The sequence below is a fragment of the Octopus bimaculoides genome, chromosome 6, assembly GCF_046866305.1.
Source record: "Octopus bimaculoides isolate indiv1 chromosome 6, ASM4686630v1, whole genome shotgun sequence".
Lineage (NCBI taxonomy): Eukaryota > Metazoa > Mollusca > Cephalopoda > Octopoda > Octopodidae > Octopus > Octopus bimaculoides.
Window position 1 is genome coordinate 85,596,325 of NC_142933.1, and position 23,475 is coordinate 85,619,799.

At 37.9% G+C, this 23,475-nt stretch overlaps 1 protein-coding gene across 29 annotated transcripts in view; it reads right to left on the bottom strand.

Annotated features, from left to right (window-relative positions):
- The window catches only part of LOC106876393 (transcription factor 7-like 2), a 551,963-nt gene extending 538,897 nt beyond the window's left edge, over positions 1-13,066 (bottom strand). For 18 of the 29 annotated variants that reach the window (XM_089354203.1, XM_089354181.1, XM_089354186.1 and 15 more), the window contains exons 1-2: positions 11,144-12,000; positions 10,562-10,637 (exon numbers count right to left, since the gene is read on the bottom strand). In XM_089354203.1, the coding sequence (XP_089210329.1) occupies positions 10,562-10,637; positions 11,144-11,287 (220 nt within the window). In that variant the 5' untranslated portion in view covers positions 11,288-12,000. Of the gene's footprint in view, positions 1-10,561; positions 10,638-11,143 lie in introns of all 29 variants that reach the window. The other 11 variants (XM_089354184.1, XM_089354187.1, XM_089354202.1 and 8 more) reach the window with 4 other exon arrangements.
- Between the last annotated feature and the right edge of the window lie 10,409 nt (positions 13,067-23,475).

Below are 23,475 nucleotides of genomic sequence, written 5' to 3' on the forward strand. Positions count from 1 at the left end.
AATGTTGTGAGTTCAAATGCCGTCGAGATCACTTCGCCTTTCATTCTTCCTAAATATATTATCAGTATCATTATAATTATTACTGGTACGGCGCCGAGCTGGCAGAATCGTCAGCACGCCAGGGAAAAATGCTTAGCGACATTTCGTCCGTCTTTCTGTTTTGAGTTCAAATTCCACCGTGGTCGAGTTTTCCTTTTATCCTTGCTGGGTCGATAAAATAAGTACAAGTTAAGCACTGTCACCCCTCCCTTCGAACTTGCTGGGCCTTGTTGCCAAAATCTGGAACCACCATTATTATTAGCAGTATTTTTCAATAAGGTTATCCCCACCCGTTTTATGCTGAGTGGGTGGAATAGCTGAGAACATCGTTTCCTCCAGCATTTTAATGGTGGTACCAGCGATCTCTGACTTTGGGACAAAGTCGGGAAGTTGCAATTGGAAAGATCCTAATGGATTCAAGTGAACCTCATTGTATTACTGGTACCTACCTATCGCTCCATGACTTTCAGAAAGAAAGCAACCCCTTTTTCCGGGGGGATATGATGGTGTTGATATCATCATCACATCACCATTATGTACAATACTAATGTTTTTATTTAGCATAAAACAAGAGTTTCACACGAGACCGAAATATCGTTATTATGAATTGTGATGTTCATGCCTTTTCAACAACATTATTATTATTATTATTATTATTATTATTATATTGTTATTGCTGTTATTAAGCAGATTGTAGTAGTAGTAGTAGTAGTAGTGTCATCACTCCAAACAAACTAGTAAAGTAAACACGTAGGAAACTACAAAAAGACAAGAAAGAAAAAAAGACTACCAATGTGTCTAATACACGCACACACGCGCACAGTATCATCATCATCATCATCATCATCAACTGCAATATAAAGACAGCAAAAGAAAATATCACAAACATCAGCAGTAACAACAACAACAACAACACGCAACAAAAGTTATTCTAAGTAACAGTATTATTATTACAGGTTTCTGCGATTACCATCTTAGTTCCCAGGAAGACAAAGAATTCTTTAATCCCGAACAAAGAGGAACCGTGTGTGTGTGTGTGTGTGTGTTGAGTTTAGGGAAAGATGTGAAGTTGGCGGGGGAGAGATCTGAGAGTAAACATTGTGACACCCCCCACACACACACATTTCCCCCAAAACTAAAAAAAAATGTGGTGGTGGTGGTGAGACAGAGAGAAGAGGGGGGGGAGAATATAAATTGCTGACTGCAGAAATATTTCAAAAAAACTGACGAAGTTTCAAGTTGCTACAAACCTCTTTCCCTTCCAATGCAATTTCGTTTACTCTATTTTATTTGTTTCCTTATTTATTTGTCTGTTTGGGATTTTTCTTTAGATTTTTGGGGAGTTCTTTTTAAAGGAGGAATTGGGGAAAATACAGGAGGATATAAGGAAGAGAAAACAACAGAACACACACACACATTGACAAACAACGGAGTCACAGTCAAACGCGCGAGCGCGCCAAGACAAAGTCCACACACACACACACACGTCTCCATCTCCGCCCTCGGTTAATATTGAAACAACCAGACAGGAAGATGAGTCCTTCGAAAGAGAGGGAAGTGAAAGAGAAAAAAAAAGACAGACTAAGTGTAAAGAGAGAGGGTGAAAATGTGACTATAATATACCACTGCAATACAGAAAAACAAAGTTGTTAGGGTCGTATTGATCAGACTCCCATTCATTCTTGATCAAAACGTATGCCAACCGTGACCATCCCATCTTTAATAGTTTGAGACACAATGCATCTAGGATTACATTTGAAGTGTGTATTGTTTCTTCTTCTTTCTCTTTTTTTTTTTTTGTCTTTGAGGGAAATGTGAATCTTATTACCACCAGAGGTGAGGTTTGTTCCTCTGAGCTCGGTGAAGAGAGAAACTTAAGTGACAGGCGGACATAGAAAGAGAAAGGAGAGAGAGAGAGAGAGAGGGAGGGAGAGAGAGAGAGAGAGAGAGAAGCAGTGATTAAAGAAGGCTCATTGGAAGAAGAACAATCCTATTAATATTAGAAACCGATATAGGGAAGAGAGGAAGAAAAAAAGCAAACGAAACGAAATATGATAAAAGTACTAAAGGGAGTGAGAGAGAGAGAAAGAGAAGGAGATAAACAGAGAGAGAGAGAGAGAGAGAGAGAAGGAGACATCAGAGTGAGGAAGGAAAATGGAAGGTTCAATGACAATATTGTAAACAAAAGGCACTGATAGAGATTTTGCTTGACACTGGAGCGTCGGCGGCAAGATGAGTTGGTGTGTGTTTTGTGTTGAACTGAAAATAACAGACGTCTAAAACAATTTGGCCTTCCTTAAAAACACACAGCAAAGGCGAACGAAAAGGAGTTTTGAGGAAAAAAGATGGCATGGAATGGAAAGAAAGAGAGAGTGAGAGTATTAGGGGTTTTGGACGGGGTCAGAGAAGGGAGGTAAAATAAACTAGAGAAAGAATGGAATTTTTCGAGTGAAGAAGAATAAACAGTGGGGAAATAATAAGAATAGAAAGAAAAATAAATAAAATAAAATGAAACGGGAGAAAATGGAATAAACAGAACTCCCTTTCTAATGTAGAGACGTGTCCGTATAGGCAAGTATATATATATATATGTGTGTGTGTGTGTGTGTGTGTATAGAGATATGTGTGAGTTATGTATGTGCGTGTATGTATGTATATATATATATATATATATATATATATATATATATATATATATATATATATATATAAATTACACACATCACTCCAAAGTGCCCCAAAATGAATTGACGTTCGATATTCTATTTGAAGACATTCGCTGGCATCTCTTGACATTGCAAGTATATATATATATATATATATGTATATATATATACATACACACACATACAGATGTGTGAGTGTGTTTGCACATACACACAAATAATTATAGCCTTCGAATAACAATTGGAAGTGATTAAATTCTGGCAGCACACACGTTTACAAGTATTTGCCGGTAATCAACGAACTACGACAAGGCAGAAGGGGTAGGGGGTAGAGGAAAAGTAGGAACACAAGAGGAGGAGGAAGAAGAAACGGATGCTGCACTTGGAGGGGTGGAATAGCCCAGCGTGCGGGTGATAGCTGTCGAGAGAGAGAGAGAGAGAGAGAGAGAGAGAGAAAGGGCGAGAGAAGTGGGTGCCGAGAAATAAAGTAATGAAGTTTGGAAAGAAAGCGACAAGAGACAAACAGACATACAGACCACGATGGTAAGAGTGTCTTTTGAAACCTTTATTATAAAGAGGCAGCCAAGTCTCATACGCATACGACAGTATTAACACGTAGTGGCCCATACCACCACCACCACTATTGTCGCCATCATCAACACCACCATCACCACTACGACCACTAATGCCTCCTCTCTTGTCCTGGCATAGAACCAGGTCTGGGGCTGTCTGTCACCTCCAAGCAAGGCTTATCACACCAGCTTAACCGTTCCTTACTACCAGTCTCCCTTCTCCATCTAAACGAATGACAAAAACATCAGATACACACACATATATACAATGCTTGTGTATGTGTGTTTGTGTCTACGCGTACATCTACACACTGTTTCGAGCGAACACATTCAACACTTTTCGTATGTATTACACACTCATCTATGTGTATATGTGTGTGTGTATATGTATATTACGTGCATATATATATATATATATATATATATATATATATATATATATATATATATATATATATATATATATATATATATGTATATATATATATTACGTGCATATGTGTGGTTGTGTGTACTAAAGATCACATGTCTGGCGATGCAGCTGTTAGAATTATGGCCCAATGAATGAATGGAATGCATCCTCTGTCGTTTTCAACCCCTCAAAAAATTGATTGTAAATAAATTATAATTTTTTGTTTGTTCAACTTTCGAGTTATTTTCTTTTCCCATTGTTTATCCTTCTTTTCTACCACACACACACACACGCCTCAAACACTTTACAACAAAATCTGACTCGACGGAAATTGAAACAAGTCAACATTTTCTTCTAGGTGGTAATAGTAGTAGTAGTGGTGGAAAAGCGACCAGAAAGAATATTTATATTAAAATTCTAAGTTACAAAATATTTGGTAAATTTGTTAGGCTTTTTTATTATTATTTTTAAGAGTGGAAGGAAAAACGAAAACAAATTTGTGTGTGTGTGGAGTTTTCAGGGAATCACGTCGACCACCCAACATTACAACAGAATTGAAATCAATAAAGAAAAATGCTGACCAAAATATGTATGACAGAGAGAAAGACATGTTATAGATTCTCTCATGGCTTCTGGCTGTCACAGACAACTGCCCCTCCCTGCTCATATACACACGCACACACTTTCTCTTCTCTCAATATATCGCTTCCTTTACGAAGAGTCTCAATACAGTGGACTAACATGCTAGAAATAACAGCCAAATATCTCTTGAGTTACAAGCTACCATCTAAAAAATAAGTAAATAAAACAAGAGAAAAATAGAGAAAGATACAATGGATAGCGTAGCCCTATATATATATATATATATATATATATATATATATATATATATATATATATATATATATATATATATATATATATATATATACCAGGTCTGAACAAGATAAGTTAGTCATGGATGTAACGTCTCTCATCATAGATCTGCTCTATCTGAGACGACCTGGTGCTAAACAACATATAGCTGTATGTGTGTGAATGAACTGAGATTCCACCTACTAAATAAACCAGCAAATAAACAAATAGAACTATATATATATATATATATATATATATATATATATATATATACATGTGTGCGTGTCTGTGTGTATATATATGTACACACACACACACACACATGCGTGTATCCTAAACTTTCCCAGTATTACCCCTAGTTCCTTCTTTTCAGAAAGGAGTCAACGCGAAAGCTCCTTACATAATCATTCTCTCCTAGAAACAACAGTCCAATATTTCTCAAAACATAATTTGCTGTCTAAAAAAAAAGGTAGACATTAGATTAATATAGTCCTAAACTCTAACCCCTTGAGAAGACGAGATGGTCATAAGTGGAACGCCTCAGCTCCTAAGCAGAACAAGGCTTACTCGATTAGAGTTGATTGAACTTAGACTATAAAGCTCAATAAACAAACAATAAATCCTAACTTCGTCTTCCCACCAAAAAAAAAAAACCATACTGGCTAATTCTCTCAAACACACACACACACACATACCCCCCCAACACAATCCCCACCACCATCGCTATCACTGACTGTGGCGACTCGGTGCTATCTTCACACTGACTGGATTACCAATACAAGCTCAATATAATAATGGTTACTGCTTGCTATATATTCTTCAGCGCCAACACTAATAGACTTAGCTGGTTATTTAACATCCTTCACAACCAGCATCAACACCATCGCCGCCGCCACAAACACCGAAAAACATCGCTAACAGCCATCACCATTGATAACAAAACTCGACATATCACTTCAAAACACCCACAAGTCAATATACATATTATAAATACGGGGGAAGGTTTCTTGCTCAGTTGGGCAGCAGGAATCGGACAACCGAGGATACATATACATATATATATATATATATGGGGCGGGGTATGTGTGTGCGTGGAGCAATCCAGGGAAAGATTATCACCGGTATATAATATAATCCGTTTCATTTTAAACCAGATTGGTAAGTGTCAATGCACGAAGCTCTCGACCCCTGAATTACACTGTAGTTCTGTCGATTATTAATGATTTCTTTATTATTATTAATAATATATATATATATGCGATATACTCATGTTATGAGTTATGTTCCTGGTTGCATCACCAAACCTCTGTGTGTGTATGAGAGAGAGAGAGAGAGAGAGAGAGAGAGAGAGAGAGAGAGTGATTTAGTAAAGATGAAGAGAAAGAAACAGATGCACCACCAGTCATTCACACATAGTCTCTATCTCTTTATCTGTCTCTCATACATACACACGCACACAGAGAAATGAATCTGTTTATAAAGCAATTTTCAAGCGAACATAAGCTTGCACACAAGTCGTCGGTCGGTGATTGATCACAACAACACTTAGCAATAATTAGATAAAAGAGCTTGCACTGTTTAAGTAACTTTTTCGTTGGCTTCGACAACCGCTTCCTTTAGCTTTCCTTACAACAAAACCATTCATTCATTCAGTTGAAATATTATTAAAAACCTGTAATATACTTCCATGACCAAAAGCCCATATATATATATATATATATATATATATATATACATATATATATATAGATTGTACGCTGTGAAATCTAGTGACGTGAACTGAAGAATTACCTATCGTGTGAAGTACTTTGTAAATTGTTAGGTCTTAAACGATTCTCTATGTCCCTTATTAGATACGGTTAGCCAGGTCTTGAGGGCTAACAAGGTACCTGCCCAGATTCGATTCCAAATCCCATATATATATATATATATATATATATATATATATATATATATATATATACACGCGCGAGCGTATATACATACACACACACTTGTTTACATTTCGTAGAAGCAAAAATTAGCTATAACAGACATCAAAATTTCTTGCTAGTTCAGTGCAACATCATTACGGTGTGTGTATATATATGTGTGTGTGTATATATATATATATATATATATATATATATATATATATATATATATATATATATATATATATATATAGCGCGAGAAGAAATGAAGTACTGTTTTCAAAGACATCGGAGTAAATAATTTCAATAATGATAAAAGAAAAAAAAAAAAATTTTCAAAAATTAAGGGGTGAATGGAAAGGGATGAAATTGCGAGCATGAGATAATTAAAACAGATTCCAATAAAGAAATAAATAAATAAAGCAGGAATTTTTTTTTTAATGACGTTTTCCACAACTCTCTCTGCTTTACTGCAGTGAACCATTATTGATCGGCGCAATTGAGGAATTGTTGGCATAAAGATTCTATGGAAGATGGACAGGAAAACGAGATGCCAAGTTGAACGGAGGGTTCACACGTATACGCACAACAGGAGGGAGTGAGAGAGAGAGAAAGGAAGCGAAACGGAGAGAAGGAAACGACAAAACAGAGTTAGAAAGAGTAATAGAGAGGACAGAGAGAAAGTGAGTGAGAGGAGGAGGGAAGGAATGTATGGAAGTGAAAGAAGAGGGGAAGTGTTAGTGCGGACGAATGAAAGAGAAGGTAACAATAGGGAGGGAGTGATTGAAAGAGTATGAGAAAGAAGGGGGGGGAACGGAGAAGATTAGAAGGTGTAGGAGAAAGAAGGAGAAAGGGTGGGGAGAAGAGAGAAGATTAAAAAGGACGAAAAGAATAAGAAAGGAAATATGGAATACATTTTAAAAAAACAATTCAAATAAACGAGGGAATAAATGAGAGTAGAAAATGACGAATATTCGAAAATTTCATGAAGAGGTGTAGAAATATGGATGTACAGTATTTTTCCTCCCCCGTATGTGATAATAAAAACAATAACAATAATAAGTGTGTCTTGATAAACAGAACCCACACATGCATACAAGAACGATAGAAAAAGAGAAACTGAGAGAAAGCGCGCGAGAGAGAGAGAGAGAAAGAGATGAAGGAAAGAAGAGAGAGAAAGAGATGAGAGAAAGAGATGAAGAAACGACTCTAAGAGAGAACAGGACTGGATGGAAATGAGAGAGAGGGACAGTTGATCGTTTCTAGGTAGGTCTCACTCTGTAAACAGGGATGTTAGCGGTCGATGTTGTGCCAAAGAAACTCCTTCATGTTTTTCTCACTCTCACACTGTCTCTCTCTCTTCTCTCCATCTATTTGTTTCTTGTTCAACTCCTTTCTCTCTCTCTCTCTCTCTCTCTCTTCAAACAAGTCTTGCTTTTAGTTGGATGGGTTTCTTTTTTTTGTGTTTGTTTATTCCATGTTTATTTTTCTCAATCCCTCCCCCCCCCACCATCCATCTCCATGGCTTGTGTTTCGTTCGATGCTGGTGTTTGGAGAGGTGTGCAAAGGACAGGGGACATCATAGTCTGTGGAGGACAGCAAGCGTTACAATTGAAGGCGAGACATCACACACACACACACACACACACACAAAATATATGAAAATAAAATAAAAAAGATCCCCCCAATCGGGGTTGAAGTGGGGGACACAAGCGCGCGCACGTCTATTCGAATTAGTAGCCATAAAAAAATATTACACATACACGTGTGTATGTGTGTTCGAGAGTCTGTGTACACAGAGCAGTCAAACAAATGTGTGTGTGTGTGTGTTTGAGAAGGGGAAAGAGAGAGAGAGAGAGAGGAACACACAAATATGAATGAATGTGCAAACGTTCTCATTTACGTGGACATCTGCGAACGCATTCATATACATACGCGCACACACCACACGTGTGTGTGTGTATTTATTAATTTACAGAAGAGAAAGGATGCATGTGTGTGAACGTGTATGTATTTATAAGCGTGTATATATATATACCTATATATATATCTGTGTGTGTGTTTAAAGAAGAGAATGCGTGTGTGTATTAATGTATATATAGAAAGAGAATGCATTTAATAGTATGTATGAGTTCACACGCGCATATTTGTGCGTTTGTGCGTGTCTAGAGAATATCCATAAAAGAAATGTTATCTCACTCAAGCAAAAGGACAAAATTTTACACAAGTGTTATTCTGCTTAATTCACACACACATACACACACGACACGCACCTTAAACAAACTACTACACGGTGGAGTTTCAGTAATTCCCAGCCTCCACACTGCTGAATGTAGCTTTCTTTCTTTTTATTTTTTAAAAGCCTTCTACTAAAGATCATCAATAAATAAATTGGAATAATTTTAATGCGGACATAGCACAACTATAAACATACACACTCACATATACACGTAATAAACAGAACACACACACACAGCACCAACACATCATCATATGGTCTAATAGACCCGGTTAGAAAAATTGCATTAACCGAAGATAAATATAGAAAGAAAATATACACACACACACACAAAAGCTTTATAAATGTCAAGTAGGGTCTGTGTGTACACACACCACACATATAAAAATCTCTAACCTGCTAAAATGAATAAAAGATCTGTGACAGTTAAATCAGTGAAAAAAAAAACTGGAAAATTAAGTAGATAAAAACATGAAAGCGAGACCCCCCAGTTTGTGACCAGCTAACACCGAAAAGCAATACATATCTACATATTCACAAATTGTATACAGATATGAAGATATGAATTTGGGATTTAAATATATGTATAGCTATATATATATAGATATTTTTCGGTTTTTTTACTACATCTCTCACATTCACTTTCATCTGACCTACAACGAACAATCGCCTTAAATTTAATTGCCAATATAGTTATCGATCAAAATAACTTCTATACAATCCTACTTCATACTACAGGCGCATAACGGGCAATAGTGCAAGTTGTGCTTGTTATACGACTAATATATAAATACACACACACACATACACTCGTATATACAGATACGATTATAGATCATCGTATTATGTATATATAAATACGAAGAGATAGACAATTTAGTAAAGATAGGTATAGATATATTACCAGATCAGTGTGTACTTGTGTGCATGTATTCATGTGTCAAGATAAAACATGAAAAATTAGTAACTATGTAATAATAATAAAAATAATAGTAAAAATCAGGTCATTTTGTCAAGACTGGTGACGGTATGCAAACAATCGACACAATTCCTTTGATGTCAGCAGAGATAGAAAGATAGACACATTGAGATAAAAGATAATTACACACACACACATAAGGGTTGTATATACGAGATCACTTGACCATTTTCTTTTTTTAATATTGTGACCACAGCTTTTGTTTATTTTTTTCTGGTTTTAGTACAGATATATCTTTTTTTTATTAAAAAAGTGGGGATCGCTGGCTGCCACGCTTACAATATAAAAATAAATAAAAATATTCTGATGTTCTTCTATACGAATTCCTCTAGAAATGAACGGCTTAACTCATCCATAGGATGGATAGTAAGATAAGCATATCCTACAAGTGTATAAAATGTGTGAGTGCGTATGTTTGTGTTATGTTACAACATATCGATCATTGATTAAACACGACAAATTAAAAAGCGGCCGACCACTAAACAATCATCGAGTGATTCCAGCTCGAAGGAGTAGGCCAAAGAGGAATCACATTATATGTATATTTCATATAGGGTAATGCATAGAGTAATATAAGATCTTCCAAAACTGACAATCACAACAAAACATACTATTTCCAATTTTGTAAATAAAATTAAGGCTACATCCGATAAGAAATGTGATGATTCCAAGGTATTTTTGTTTTAGATTTCTCTTCTTTTTTTTTAATTAAATAAATGGATTTGCAACACGATAAATAACAAGTGCGTGCATACACACACACACACACACGCATATATATATATATATATATATATATATATATATATATATATATATATATATATATATATATATATATATATATAAACACACACGCACAGACATCAATATGACAACATACCGTCTTCTGGGCGCCCTGATGTATTAGACTTCTCGCCTCCAGGGTAACTTTGTCCTGGTAAACTGGAGTTTTTCCCCTGAAATGGTAAATACACACCGATAAATAATATGATTTCTTCCGGAGCAAAGCAAACCGTCGTTCAAAGGCAAAGGTAAATTCCATATACATCACGTATTTTTTTTTTACTGTAATGTGTAGCAAATACGCACAGCTATGTATATATATAAGTATATATAAATATATTATATATATATATATATATATATATATATATATATATATATATATATATATATATATATATATATATATATATATATATAAACACACACACGTATATATATATATATATATATATATATATATATATAAGGGTATAGTACCAAGACTATAATTATATAGAAGCATGTGTGTGTATATATATATGTATATATACATATATATTACATACATACACACACACATACATACACATATATATGTATGTGTGTGTATATGTATGTACATTACATAGCTGTAGACATATAGGAAAGATAAATAATCAGCACATTTTTTTTTTTTTCTTTTTTGGCGAAAACATACCTCTTCACTCTCAGTTACTAAACCCAACTTATCTTCGGAAAGATTTTCCGAGGATCGCTTCTCTTCTTCGCCTTCATCTTTATAAACTTTGACCTCGTCTTTAGAGAAAAAGTCCTCGGAGCCGCCCGAACTAACGTGCGGCATGGTCAAAGAAAGTTTAAAAGATACGTAATTTTTGTTTTGTTTGTCTGCTTTCCTGTTTGTTTTTTCTTTTTTCTGTTTGTTATTTTTTTTTCCCCCTCTTTTTTTTTTTTTTTATAAAGATTAATATCAAAAGACTCCCGACACACGTTTTGAATCCGCCATGAAAATACTACGTAAAGACATTCGAAGCTAATAGCGCCCAATTAAGAGCATGTAGCCAGCAATCGACCAATGAGCGGCTCGCTTACAAAATGGACACGTCGGTCTTACTAGCAGCAGCAGCAGCTCCTCGCATCAGAGTTACATACTGTGAGTACAGCCCTCCTTTGCAGCATGGTCTTTTCACACTCGACGAGAGGCAACCACCACCACTACCATCATCATTATCATCATCTTGTTCAGTTTCATCATCTCCGCCACCATCGGCAACAATAGAGAGGAGGACGACGACGGATGATGATGCGGCGGCCAACAACACAAGTTTTCATCATCCATCTTTCACCCCACCACAAAGAAAAAAATACTATATGCACATCTATATTTTCTTTGCGTCCTTTCTATTGTAATATATAGATATATAGAGTGTGTGCGGGTATAGATCTGAGTCTTTTTTGAGTTTGTTCTTTAGCAGTCTTTCTGTATTTCTCCTCTGTTCGTTCTCCCTCCTGCAGCTTCTCTCGTAGCGCTCCTGCGTGTGTGCGCGCCTGCGTACGTGTGACTGTGAGAGAGAGAGAGAGAGACTGAGCACGCGTGTCTATATCCGTATACGTTGCTTCTTTTTTCCACTTTTCCCCCTTTCAATACCTCTTACCCTTTCTCTCTCTAACTATCACCCTCTCTCACCATTCATATTGATAGATACATATTTCTGAGTACATCTTTCAATCTCTTTCTATATATACATCATTCATTCATCTCTTCTTTATAAATATGTATATAATATATTCGATAGCCTATTTTTTTTTCAATTTATCTTTCTACACATCTATTTTTTTTTTCTTTTTACCTCCAGCTCTCTCTCTTTCATTCACTCTATCTTTCTCTCTCTCCTTGTATGTATATATATATATTTATATATACGTCCATGTGTGTAGATAAAGAATCCTGCTTTTGTTTTTCGGCTTTTTTAACGTTTTTTCTGTAATACTTGTTACCACCTTTGTGGTGATTTCTCTCTTCCTACAATCACTTTTTCATTTTCAAGTTACCTCTTCCCTTTCGCCTCTTCACACATATATATATATATATATATATATATACACATATACACACACGCGCTCACTCTTCGTACTTATTAACGCAACACCGCCGCCGTGTACTGCTGTGCTCTTTTCCCCCTCTTCTATATATTTATCTTGTCTGTCAATCTCACACTTCCCTTCTTCATCCAAAGGTGCTTGATTCGTACCAGGAAGAGACGATAAATAAACTGATTTATACAGTAGGTTATTTGGAATAAAACAAGCTACATAACGAAATCAAAGGATATTTCCTTTCATCTGACTGTCTTTCTCATTTTCTTTTCGATGTGTGTAAATTTTTTTTTTTAAATAAAATGTCAAAATCCAACTAGTATTGTCCTATTATTCAAATCCGTTGGTGTTATGTACAGTTAGGTTATAAACAGCAGAATAATTTTCCGTGTATTTCTTCTCTTCTCTTTTATCTCCACTTTCTTTCTGTCTTTTTTCTTTTTTTTTTTTGGGTGTTTTTCTTTTAAGACCTCTCAGTAAAGCTGCGAATTAAATGCCAGCTTCCTTAATAGAAATCAAAAACATTAAACAGGTTACCCGGTTCTGTGTCTGTGTGTCTGTACAGGAGAGAGAGAGAGAAGAGAAAAAGAAAGAAATAGTATGCGTGCGTGTGTGTGTGTGTGTGTGTCAATGAGTGAGTGAATGATTGGCAGTGTGTATGTGTGTTTGTTCTACTCAAAAGCCCGTGTGCCAGTCTGTGGAGTTAAAATCTAACACCAACACTAGCCTTCAGATGTTTAGCCGACATTCTCTCGTTAGAGGCCAATATCGTAACTTATCCCACCACTCTTTCTCTCTGTTTTATCTCTCTCTTTCACATTTCTATCTGTCTATGTTCACTCTTTCTTATTCTCTTACTCTTTCTCTCTCTCTCACACCCTCTTCTCTAAATCACTTGTCCTCTTTCCTTTCTATTTTCCCTTCACCAGTGTCAGACTCCCTTCTACTCTCTCTCATCTGTTCTATATTCTATTTAATTCTCTATTTCTCTCCTTCCGCACATTTTTATATTCTTCCATTCAGCATCAGGTTCCTATAACTAATTTCCCTTTCTCTTCGTCACACGCACACACTTTCTCTCACTCTATCTATCACACACGCGTATATATACACATATATATATATATATATCACTTTATCAAAAGTATTCGCTCTCCTACTTCATTCACTCATAGTTCGACCTGCTAGAAAAAGCAGCGAAATCCCCCTCAAAACGCGCTACCCTCTTTAAAGCAAAGAAAGGACACATTCAGCAATGTAGTCCTACATACCTCTGAAAAGAGGGAATGGGGACGGTCACGGCGAGAACGCCTCTGATCATGTCTGCTCGATCAGAGCCGAAAAAAATCCGAGGCAACAAGAGACTGAGCTACAACTCTGACTCGCATTGCTGGAAATAGCAGCCAAATCTCCCTCAAATTACGGACTTCATCACGGGAAGGGCACATTGGATAATGTGATAGGATAATCAGTATTGGAACGTCTTTGATCATCGGGCTGACCTAGGGCTACACAACAACAAATTTCTTCTCTTCCCCCTATTCTTTCATCGCCAGCCTCCCGTCGACTCACTGCTAGCTTCTCATTCTTTCTCTCTTTCGCCATTTATTTATCTATCTAACCGTGTCTTTCTCTTTGATTCTTCTAACACTATTTCTCTTTCATTACTGTGTGTGTGTTTCTGTGTCTGTTGTGGTTTATCTTCGCTCTCTATATGGTTTTTTTTTATTGTTGCTTATTTTGTAGTCAAATCTAACCTTGTCTTTTTTTTGTTGCTCCTTTTATCAGAGATCCGTTAATACTTTTCGATGTTTCTATTCCTCCCTCTCGCTATATGTGTGTGTGTGAAATAAACGGAATGACTGAAAATCAATATATATATATATATATATATATATATATATATATATACACACACACACATACATATATATAGTTTTTCCCCTCCACTAGACGTATTTACTGTGTGTGTGTATGCATCAATGTACGTGTGTGTGTGAACACTTCCTCTCTTTCTCTTCCTATCTCTCGTTCTCTCTCTCTCTCTCCCCGACTCCACCATCTTTATCGGTTTTTTTTTTATTCGCTCGGTCTTGTTCTTCTACTTGTTCTGTTCTCCCTTATTCCTAATCTCCCTATACACACACACACACACACGCGCGCGTATTTACATATATGTAATTACACACACACACACATATATATATATATATATACAAACACACGCACCGTGTCAGGTTGAGGGAATTTGGCCTGGTAGCAGGTGACGCTTGAGAACAAAAGAAGTTAAAAGAAATCAGTAGTGACGCCTTGGACAGTTGTGTTACGCGTCTGAATTAAATGTTTTAGCGCCCAAGCCTTTGATGTTTGCCCAAGACTATCTCCAATCTCGGCACTCTTTCTCTTTTTTATTTATCACTTAGTCTCTCTCTCCCTCCATCTATCTATCTATCTATCTATCTATCTAATCTCACTTCCTTTCTAAGCTTTTTCTCTCTTCATTTTTACCCAATCTTCCCTTTTTTTTCTCCTTCCCTCACATTTTTTTATATTTATTTACTTTCCCCCTTTTATTATTGTCCTTTTTTTTTATTGCTCTTCATAGTTTCCCCATCGTCTCCTCATTTTCTCTCAAAATGTTTTCGTCTTTTTTTATACATCCTCTAATTATCTCTCTCTTTATATATATATACTGCTTTTTTTTGTATTTGTTCTAGACAGAAGAGTGCGGCCAGCTAGGGCACCACCTTGAAGGGGCGGGGGGGAGTCAATCAAATCGACCCCTGTACTTTATTAATTTTAAAGTCTGATACTGATCCTATCGGTCCGTTTTAGCCGAAACGCTAAGCTCCGGGAACATTAACAAACCACCACCGGTTATCAAGTGGTGAGAAACTCATACACACACACACATTGCACACACGCATACGTACGCATTTCACATTTCTAAACAAGTTTGCGACTATCAAATTCACTCAAATTGGTCAGCTAGGTATCGCGCAATGGGATTGAAACCGATTCCGTATGCAACCATGCATGCGGTTTCGAGTTCAGTTTCAGTTACTCTCTGTCTCTCTCTCCGTTTCTTTCTCTCCGTCTCTCTCTCTCTCTCTCTCTCTCTCTCTCTCTCTCTCTCTCTCGATCTCGATCTCTTTTAATTCACCTACCCATAACAATTACACTTTCTCTAAAAATCTCTCTCTACACCATCTAACTCTTCCTTTCCTTCTGGGGTCTTTATTTTCTTTTTCGCCCGTCTCAATTCCTCTTTTCCTCCTTTCCTCTATTTTTCTATTTGTCTTTCTCTATTTACACACGAATATATTTACTTTCTACTTATCCCTCCTGCTTCTTTCTCGCTTTCCTTGCTTCTCTCTTCCTCTCTTACACCTGGAATCTATTTACTTTCAGCATTTCACGGTCTCCCCCTAACACGTACTTCTTTCTCCCTGTAACACGGACTTCTTTCTCTCTGCTGCCCTTTGTCTCTTCTTCTGCCACTACCACTCCCAGCCGCCTTTCCCAATCCCATCGGCCAGTAAACCCACCTCAGTGACAGAGGTCAGAGGCGGCGAAAGCGAAAGCGTCGACTCTATTACAAATTGACGAAGAAACAGGAATAGCGAGGAAATAAGATAGAAAGGGAGTTTAGTGCCTGTGTCAGTTTGTTTCCAGACATATATATATATACATACGCACATTCTGTTTCTCTTTCTTTCCCCTTCTCTCACGTACACACTTACATATGTTTGTATGTACATATATACAGATATGTACATATATTATGCATACAGACATGGCTCTGTGTGTCCCAGCCCAAAGGTTGTTGTCATGCTGGAGCACCGCCAATATATATGTATACTCTTTTTTACTCTTTTAATTGTTTCAGTCATTTGACTGCGGCCATGCTGGAGCACCATCTTTTAGTCGAGCAAATCGACCCCAGGACTTATTCTTTGTAAGCCTAGTACTTATTCTATCGGTCTCTTTTGTCAAGCGAAGTTGGGGGGACAAACACAGACATGCAAACATATACACACATACATATATATACATATATACGACGGGCTTCTTTCAGTTTCCGTCTACCAAATCCACTCACAAGACACTTACCCAAGGTGCCACGCAGTGGGACTGAACCCAGAACCATGTGGCTGGTAAGCAAGCTACTTACCACACAGCCACTCCTGCGCCTACACATGTGTTCTCATATGCACGCATGTATGATACAAACACATACAGAGAGACAGTTGTAAGTACGTCAAAGAGATGAGACACTTAATATTTGTGTGTACTCGTCTAGGTGACCGTGTACACAAAACGAAAAGAAACTGCGGAAGTATGTGTAACGAGATTGTGTGTGTGCATAGAAGTATAAATAAAGTATTTAATGTATATATACAGAAGAAAAGTGACAGATGCGTGAGTGAAATTTAGAAACCTCCGTTAGTGTATGTGAGACAGAGAGAGGCAAACATCGGAGTGATTGGTGCGTGTGTAAATGTATGAGTTAGTAAGAGAGGAAAAACAAAAAAAAAACTGTGTTTGCGTGTGAGAAAGAACGAGATTTTTTTTTTTCCTCTTAGTATAGATCTCATTATTTTCATCTTTTATTTCTTTTCTTTGTTTTTTGTGTTTCTTTTTTTTTTCATCTCTTCCCGTTTCCGGCTCTGCAATTGTATGTGTGTGCGCGTCCTGTATAATAGTTGTACATGTGTGTGTGTGTGCGCGCGCGTGATTTACTGTACGAGATGGTTTTTGTTGATATATCTATCTGATTATTAATGTTTATTTCGTTGCGTATTTCACTTTATTGGGAGAACTATTTGTTATTAACAGTTATCATTTATTTTAAATAGCTATCTCGACCTGTATCACCCTAACGCTATCTATCTATCTGTCTGTCTGTCTGTCTATCTAGCTATTTCTTCATGTATTTATGACTAGTCTACCTCTCAGTCTATCTATCTAGCTAGCTTTCTACCTATCTATCTATCTGTCTATCTACCCGTCTATCTATGTATTTATTTGTCTGTGTATCTATTTATCTATCAGTCAGCCTCTCTCTCTCTCTTTCTCTCAGTCAGTCAATGTCTCCTCTCTCTCTTTCAGTCAATCAATGTCCCCTCCCCCCCTCTCTCTCTCTCTCTCTCTCTCTCTCTCTCTATTTATCTATCTAGCTAGCTAGCTAGATAGATAGATGGCTATCTATCTACCCATCTGTCTCCCTAAAACAGTATTCCACTCTTCTTTGTTTGACCTCCTTGTGTCCAGCAGAACGGTAACTTGAACAAATGTCCTCAACCAGAGTCAACCATAGGCCTTTGGTGGGTTCATTCCTACTCTTGGACGATAGACTTAATTACGCCATCCGGATTAGTACCACCACCTGTTCATTGGTTGCTTCTGGTGGAATCGACTCTGTTACCAGCATCCAAGGCCAGATCCGCACACTGAGGGTAACTTTGATCCATAAGTCCTGTCTGACGCGGGAGAGCAGGGGGGATGCGCATCGGCCTTTAACAAAATCATGAGAGGAGAAATCTTTGCATACCAATCTGAAAAATACCAGAAGGAACACTGGCCTTCGTGCGGTTTTCTCTCAGTATATGTTACACACACACAGGTAGATAGATAGATAGATAGATAGTATTCGAAAGTACTCAATGCATGCATAGTCTAAATGGATATGTTTAGTAATAGGTAAAAGACTCTAAGAACTAATCCATTCCAGTGGATATATGTATATCTATGTGGTGCGTGTGTGCGCATGTGTTTCATTGTATCTGTTTGATCCCCACCAATGCTTGACAATGGGTGTTGATGTATTTATGTCCCTGTAAACCAGCGGTTCGTAGAAGAAACCGATAAAGTACCCGGCTTTAAAAAATGAATACTGGGGTCGATTCGTTCGACTAAAATACTTCAAGGCAGTGCTCCAGTATGGTCGCAGTGTAATGAATGAAACCATAATTTCCTAAGCCCAAGCTGGGACACTCTTCAAATTATTGTTACCATAGGTAAAGGTGCTTGTGTGAAGAACATTTATAGCCTAATTATTATTATGTGCTATGTGATCTCTCTTAGAAATAAGGAGCGATCTTACGGTATGAGTCCTAAATATCGGCCTTTTCCGTAAAAAGTGTCTTCGGCGATCTTTACCAAAGATCGGCCTTTTCCGTAAAAAGTGTTGGAGAGAAACAGGGAAACGACGTCATAAAAGCGAAAGACATACAGAGAGCGCGATTTATTTTGAAGGGTTTAGAGTTAGGGTTTGGGTTAAGGAATTCCGTCCCTAACCCTAACCCTAACCCTAACCCTAAACACTAACCCTGACCCTAACACCGTACTGAAGATCGTGCGGGTGTTACGGAAAAGGCCGATCTTTGGTAAAGATCGCCGAAGACACTTTTTACGGAAAAGGCCGATCTTTGGTAAAGATCGCCGAAGACACTTTTTACGGAAAAGGCCGATATTTAGGACTCGTACCGTAAGATCGCCAAATAAGGTACTGAACTTCAAACCGTGAGTTGAGCATGCTTAGATGCCTTTTCTATATTTGTAAGAAATAAGATAGGAAAACTATAAACTGTAATATTTATATGGTATATAAGGTGATGAGTTGGCAGAATCGTTAACACGCCGGGCGAAATGCTTAGCGGCATTTCGTCCATTTTTACGGTCTGAGTTCAAACTTCGCCGAAGTGCACTTAGCCTTTCATCCTTTCGGAGTCGATAAAATAAGTACCAGTTGATCACTGGAGTCGAAATTGCGCACCTTGTTCCAAAATTTGAAATCGATATTTATATGGCATATTCTGAAATCCTTTGATTCAAAGGGTCAGCCTTGTCACACTGAGTCACGCTGAATATCCCCGAGATCTACGTTAAGGGTACACGTGTCTGTGGAGTGCTCAGCCACTCGCACGTTAATTCCACGAGCAGGCTGTTCCGTTAATCGGATTAACTGGAACCCTCGACGTCGTAAGCGACGGAGTGCCAACAACAACATTCTGAAATCTTGAAAATAAATTATTTGTAATGTCGGAATAATCAAAATGTCATTGAACTGCAATAGCTACCTTGCGCCGTACATGTGACTCGAGGGTGCTCTTACAACGTAGATACATCATACACCTGCTACGGCTTTGGTAAAGACACGTAACGCTAATCTTAGACTGAGTTAGGGTTGATTATGTCTGCTAATTTGAGTTGTGCACGGTAAGGTTGGATCTCCTTTCTGATTTCAAAATTCTCAGCCTTTGATTCTCAATATTTACGAGAAGTCTTTGGAACATAACTGGAACATTGCGGGACTTCAGTGTCAAATGGGACAAATTTACTGAGCGGAGGGAGGGAACACCGGGACGCGAATTTTTTTTTTCCCCACTTGAGTTCTAGACCCCAGTTATGAATCATTTGCATACAGCCAATTCTGTTCTGTTGGCACTCCGTCGCTTACGATGTCGAGGGTTCCAGTTGATCCGATCAACGAAACAGCCTGCTCGTGAAATTAACGTGCAATTGGCTGAGCACTCCACAGATACGTGTACCCTTAACGTAGTTCTCGGGGGAGATTCAGCGTGACACAGTGTGACAAGGCTGGCCCTTTGAATTACAGGCGCAACAGAAACAGGAAGTAAGAGTGAGAGAAAGTTGTGGTGAAAGAGTACAGCAGGGTTCGCCAACATCCCCTGCCGGAGCCTCGTGGAGCTTTAGGTGTTTTCGCTCAATAAACACTCACAACGCCCGGTCTGGGAATCGAAACCGCGATCCTATGACCGCGAGTCCGCTTGCCCTAACCACTGGACTATTGCGCCTCCATACAGCCAATTAGAGCTCAACTATCAAACTAATTTATGAGCGCATAACAAGTGATGGGCGATAAGATAAAGTCACTTGGGTAAGGAATGACCATGCTTCTTTTCTCTTTTAATAATGCTTGTTGTTTTTGCCTCTGCGTAATTATTTGTGTTGTTGTTTACTTTGTAAAACAGTAATGGGAGAGGGCTGCTTCCGCATCACCCTCAACCCACACTTTTCCCATCCGCATCTTTACCATATGGGGCTCTAACAAAATCCGACAATAGGTATAGCTGCAAATCTATCTAATTACGTGTCTTCTTCTCAAATCAGGCATAACTTAACGATCGGTCGACTTACAACACCGTTCTTCGTCTTGAGTTTACTTGGTAGAGTGTGTTTTACCAAGAGACTGGTTGTTTTTATCACATTCACGAATGTTATGTTGGGCTTTGCGTCTAGGCATAATCTGGGAGCTGAACGAACCAGTTCCTTCGTTATCCGCATGGCTACTCCTGCGTAGTTGTTCGTGTACAACAAGGTCAAGGTGCGCTCTCATTGGCTGTATGTAAATGAGTTCATTACTGGGGGTCTGGAACTCTTGTGGGAAAAAAACTTTTTGCCACCGGGACAGACCCTTCAAATAGTATTGTGTTTTTGTGTATATATGACTCTACAGACCAAGGGTCCTTTCCTACTTTAAGACATTATATGAGATTTGAGGGAAATTTGGCTTCTGTGTCTAATAATTCGAGGAACTGCACAGAGGCCGTCCCTCATTAACTCTAAGTAAACTTTTCTGTTATTTTTTTTAACACTAAATAATGTCTGATTGAACGGACCTATAAAAATCGTTCTGCACATGACCATCGTGTCTCGTTGCATATCAAGAATTCCATTGCTCATTGTGTTTTTATCTAAGACGGTGTGGATGGAAGGGGCGTGATTTGAGGGATATTTAGCTGCTATTTCTAGTAGACCAAGTTTCCTTTTTGAACACTGGTGCCAGTCAACGTACATCGCCATTTCCTTGTACAAGAGGAAAATATTGCGTGGCAGGGATAAAACAAGGAAAATCAAACGATATTCTCGTGTGCCTGAAACGCTCTCTCTCTCTCTCTCACTCACACTCTCTCTTTCTCTTACACACACACACACGCACACACGTTTTCATTCTGGGAGAGAGAGATGACGATGTTCTGTTCTGAGTATTTGTATTCCACCTAGGTGCCAATGTTGTTGTTGGCACTCCGTCGCTTACGACGTCGAGGGTTCCAGTTGATCCGATCAACGGAACAGCCTGCTCGTGAAATTAACGTGCAATTGGCTGAGCACTCCACATACACGTGTACCCTTAACGTAGTTCTCAGGGATATTCAGCGTGACACAGTGTGACAAGGCTGACACTTTGAATTACAGGTATAACAGAAACAGGAAGCAAGAGTGAGAGAAAGTTGTGGTGAAAGAGTACAGCAGGGTTCGCCAACATTCCCTGCCGGAGCCTCGTGGAGCTTTAGGTGTTTTCGCTCGATAAACACTCACAACGCCCGGTCTGGTAATCGAAACCGCGATCCTATGACCGCGCGTCCGCTGCCCTAACCACTGGACCATTGCGCCTCCACACACAAATATATACATATACGACATATATATATGTATATATCCTAGGCCTCCGTCGGTCATGGCTGACCATGGCTGATGTCATGCGTCTGTTGAGTTGTCTATTCAATTTTTGCAACACCATCTGTGGCTGTAGAGAACGATGCGAGAGTGGCAGTCCCGTTTGCAGAGGTCATACCTATACGTTGAATGCGGTCTGTTGGCTGTCGTTTCTTTTCTGCGGGCTCGGTTTTCAGCTGCCCGCCACCCTCGAATTCCCTTCGCCGGTCTGCAGTTGTTTCTGAAGAGTGCCTCTCCAGCTGGTTCGGTCGGTTGCGAGATCCTCCCAGGAATTGGTGTTGATGCCAAGTACCTTCATGTCCGTCCTGCACACATCTCTGTACCTCAGCTTCGGGCGGCCAATGTTTTTCTGCCCTGCGACATGCTCTCCGAAAAGGACATCGTTTGGGATCCGACCATCCTCCACACGGCGAACGTGGCGAAGCCAGCGCAGCCGACGTTGTCTTAGCAAGGTGCTCACCATGTGTGTATATATATATATATATATATATATATATATAAACAATATATGAGCGTATGCATATATATATGTACATGTATGTATATACGTTCATCCACATGTACATATAGATACATAACTGCAAAAGAACAAGGACAAAATGGTAAACAAGGTGCAATATCTATATATATATATATACAAGAATAAGGGCAGAGAATCGTCAATTAATAATAGAATTAATAATTAACAATTCTGCCAAGTAGTTCAGTATGAAAAAAACCTTTATCGGTAAAACTATTTATCATCGTAAATATACAGGGATTAGCAATTGAGTTGCTTCTCCAACATACTGAAAATTTAGAAATAGCAGTCAAAGAACTACTGATTCCAAACTACAAATTTTCTCTAAAGTGATTCATAGAAAAAATATTTATATCCGTGTATAATAGGCAGGCAGACAGACAGACAGACAGACAGATAGATATATAGACAGACAGGTATATATATATATATATATATATATATATATATATATATATATATATATATATATATATATATATATATATATATATATAGATAGATAGATAGATAGATAGATAGATAGATAGATAGATAGATATACTTATATATATATAGATATATATACACACGTAAAGGAGTGATAACTATGTTGACAGTTACAACATTAAGGTTAATGAAATCAACTATTTAAAGTGTCGTGTTTTATGCTCGTCTGCATTTGTGCGTTTGTATTGGTGTGTGTGTGTGTGGGTTGACTGGAAAGCGATAGGTTTAACACATTACATAAGTAGCAAATATAAAAGACGAAATCAACACCAATCAGACGTAATACAGAAGATGATCAATAATTTTCTTTGTTCTTTCTCTCTCTTTCTCTTTCTTTCCTTTTTTTTATTATTATTTATATTTATTTTCGTGACTTTCATCAAATCAATTCAATCGCTAGAAAGAGGTAGGGGTGTATGTACGGAAAAATGAGAATACCAGTA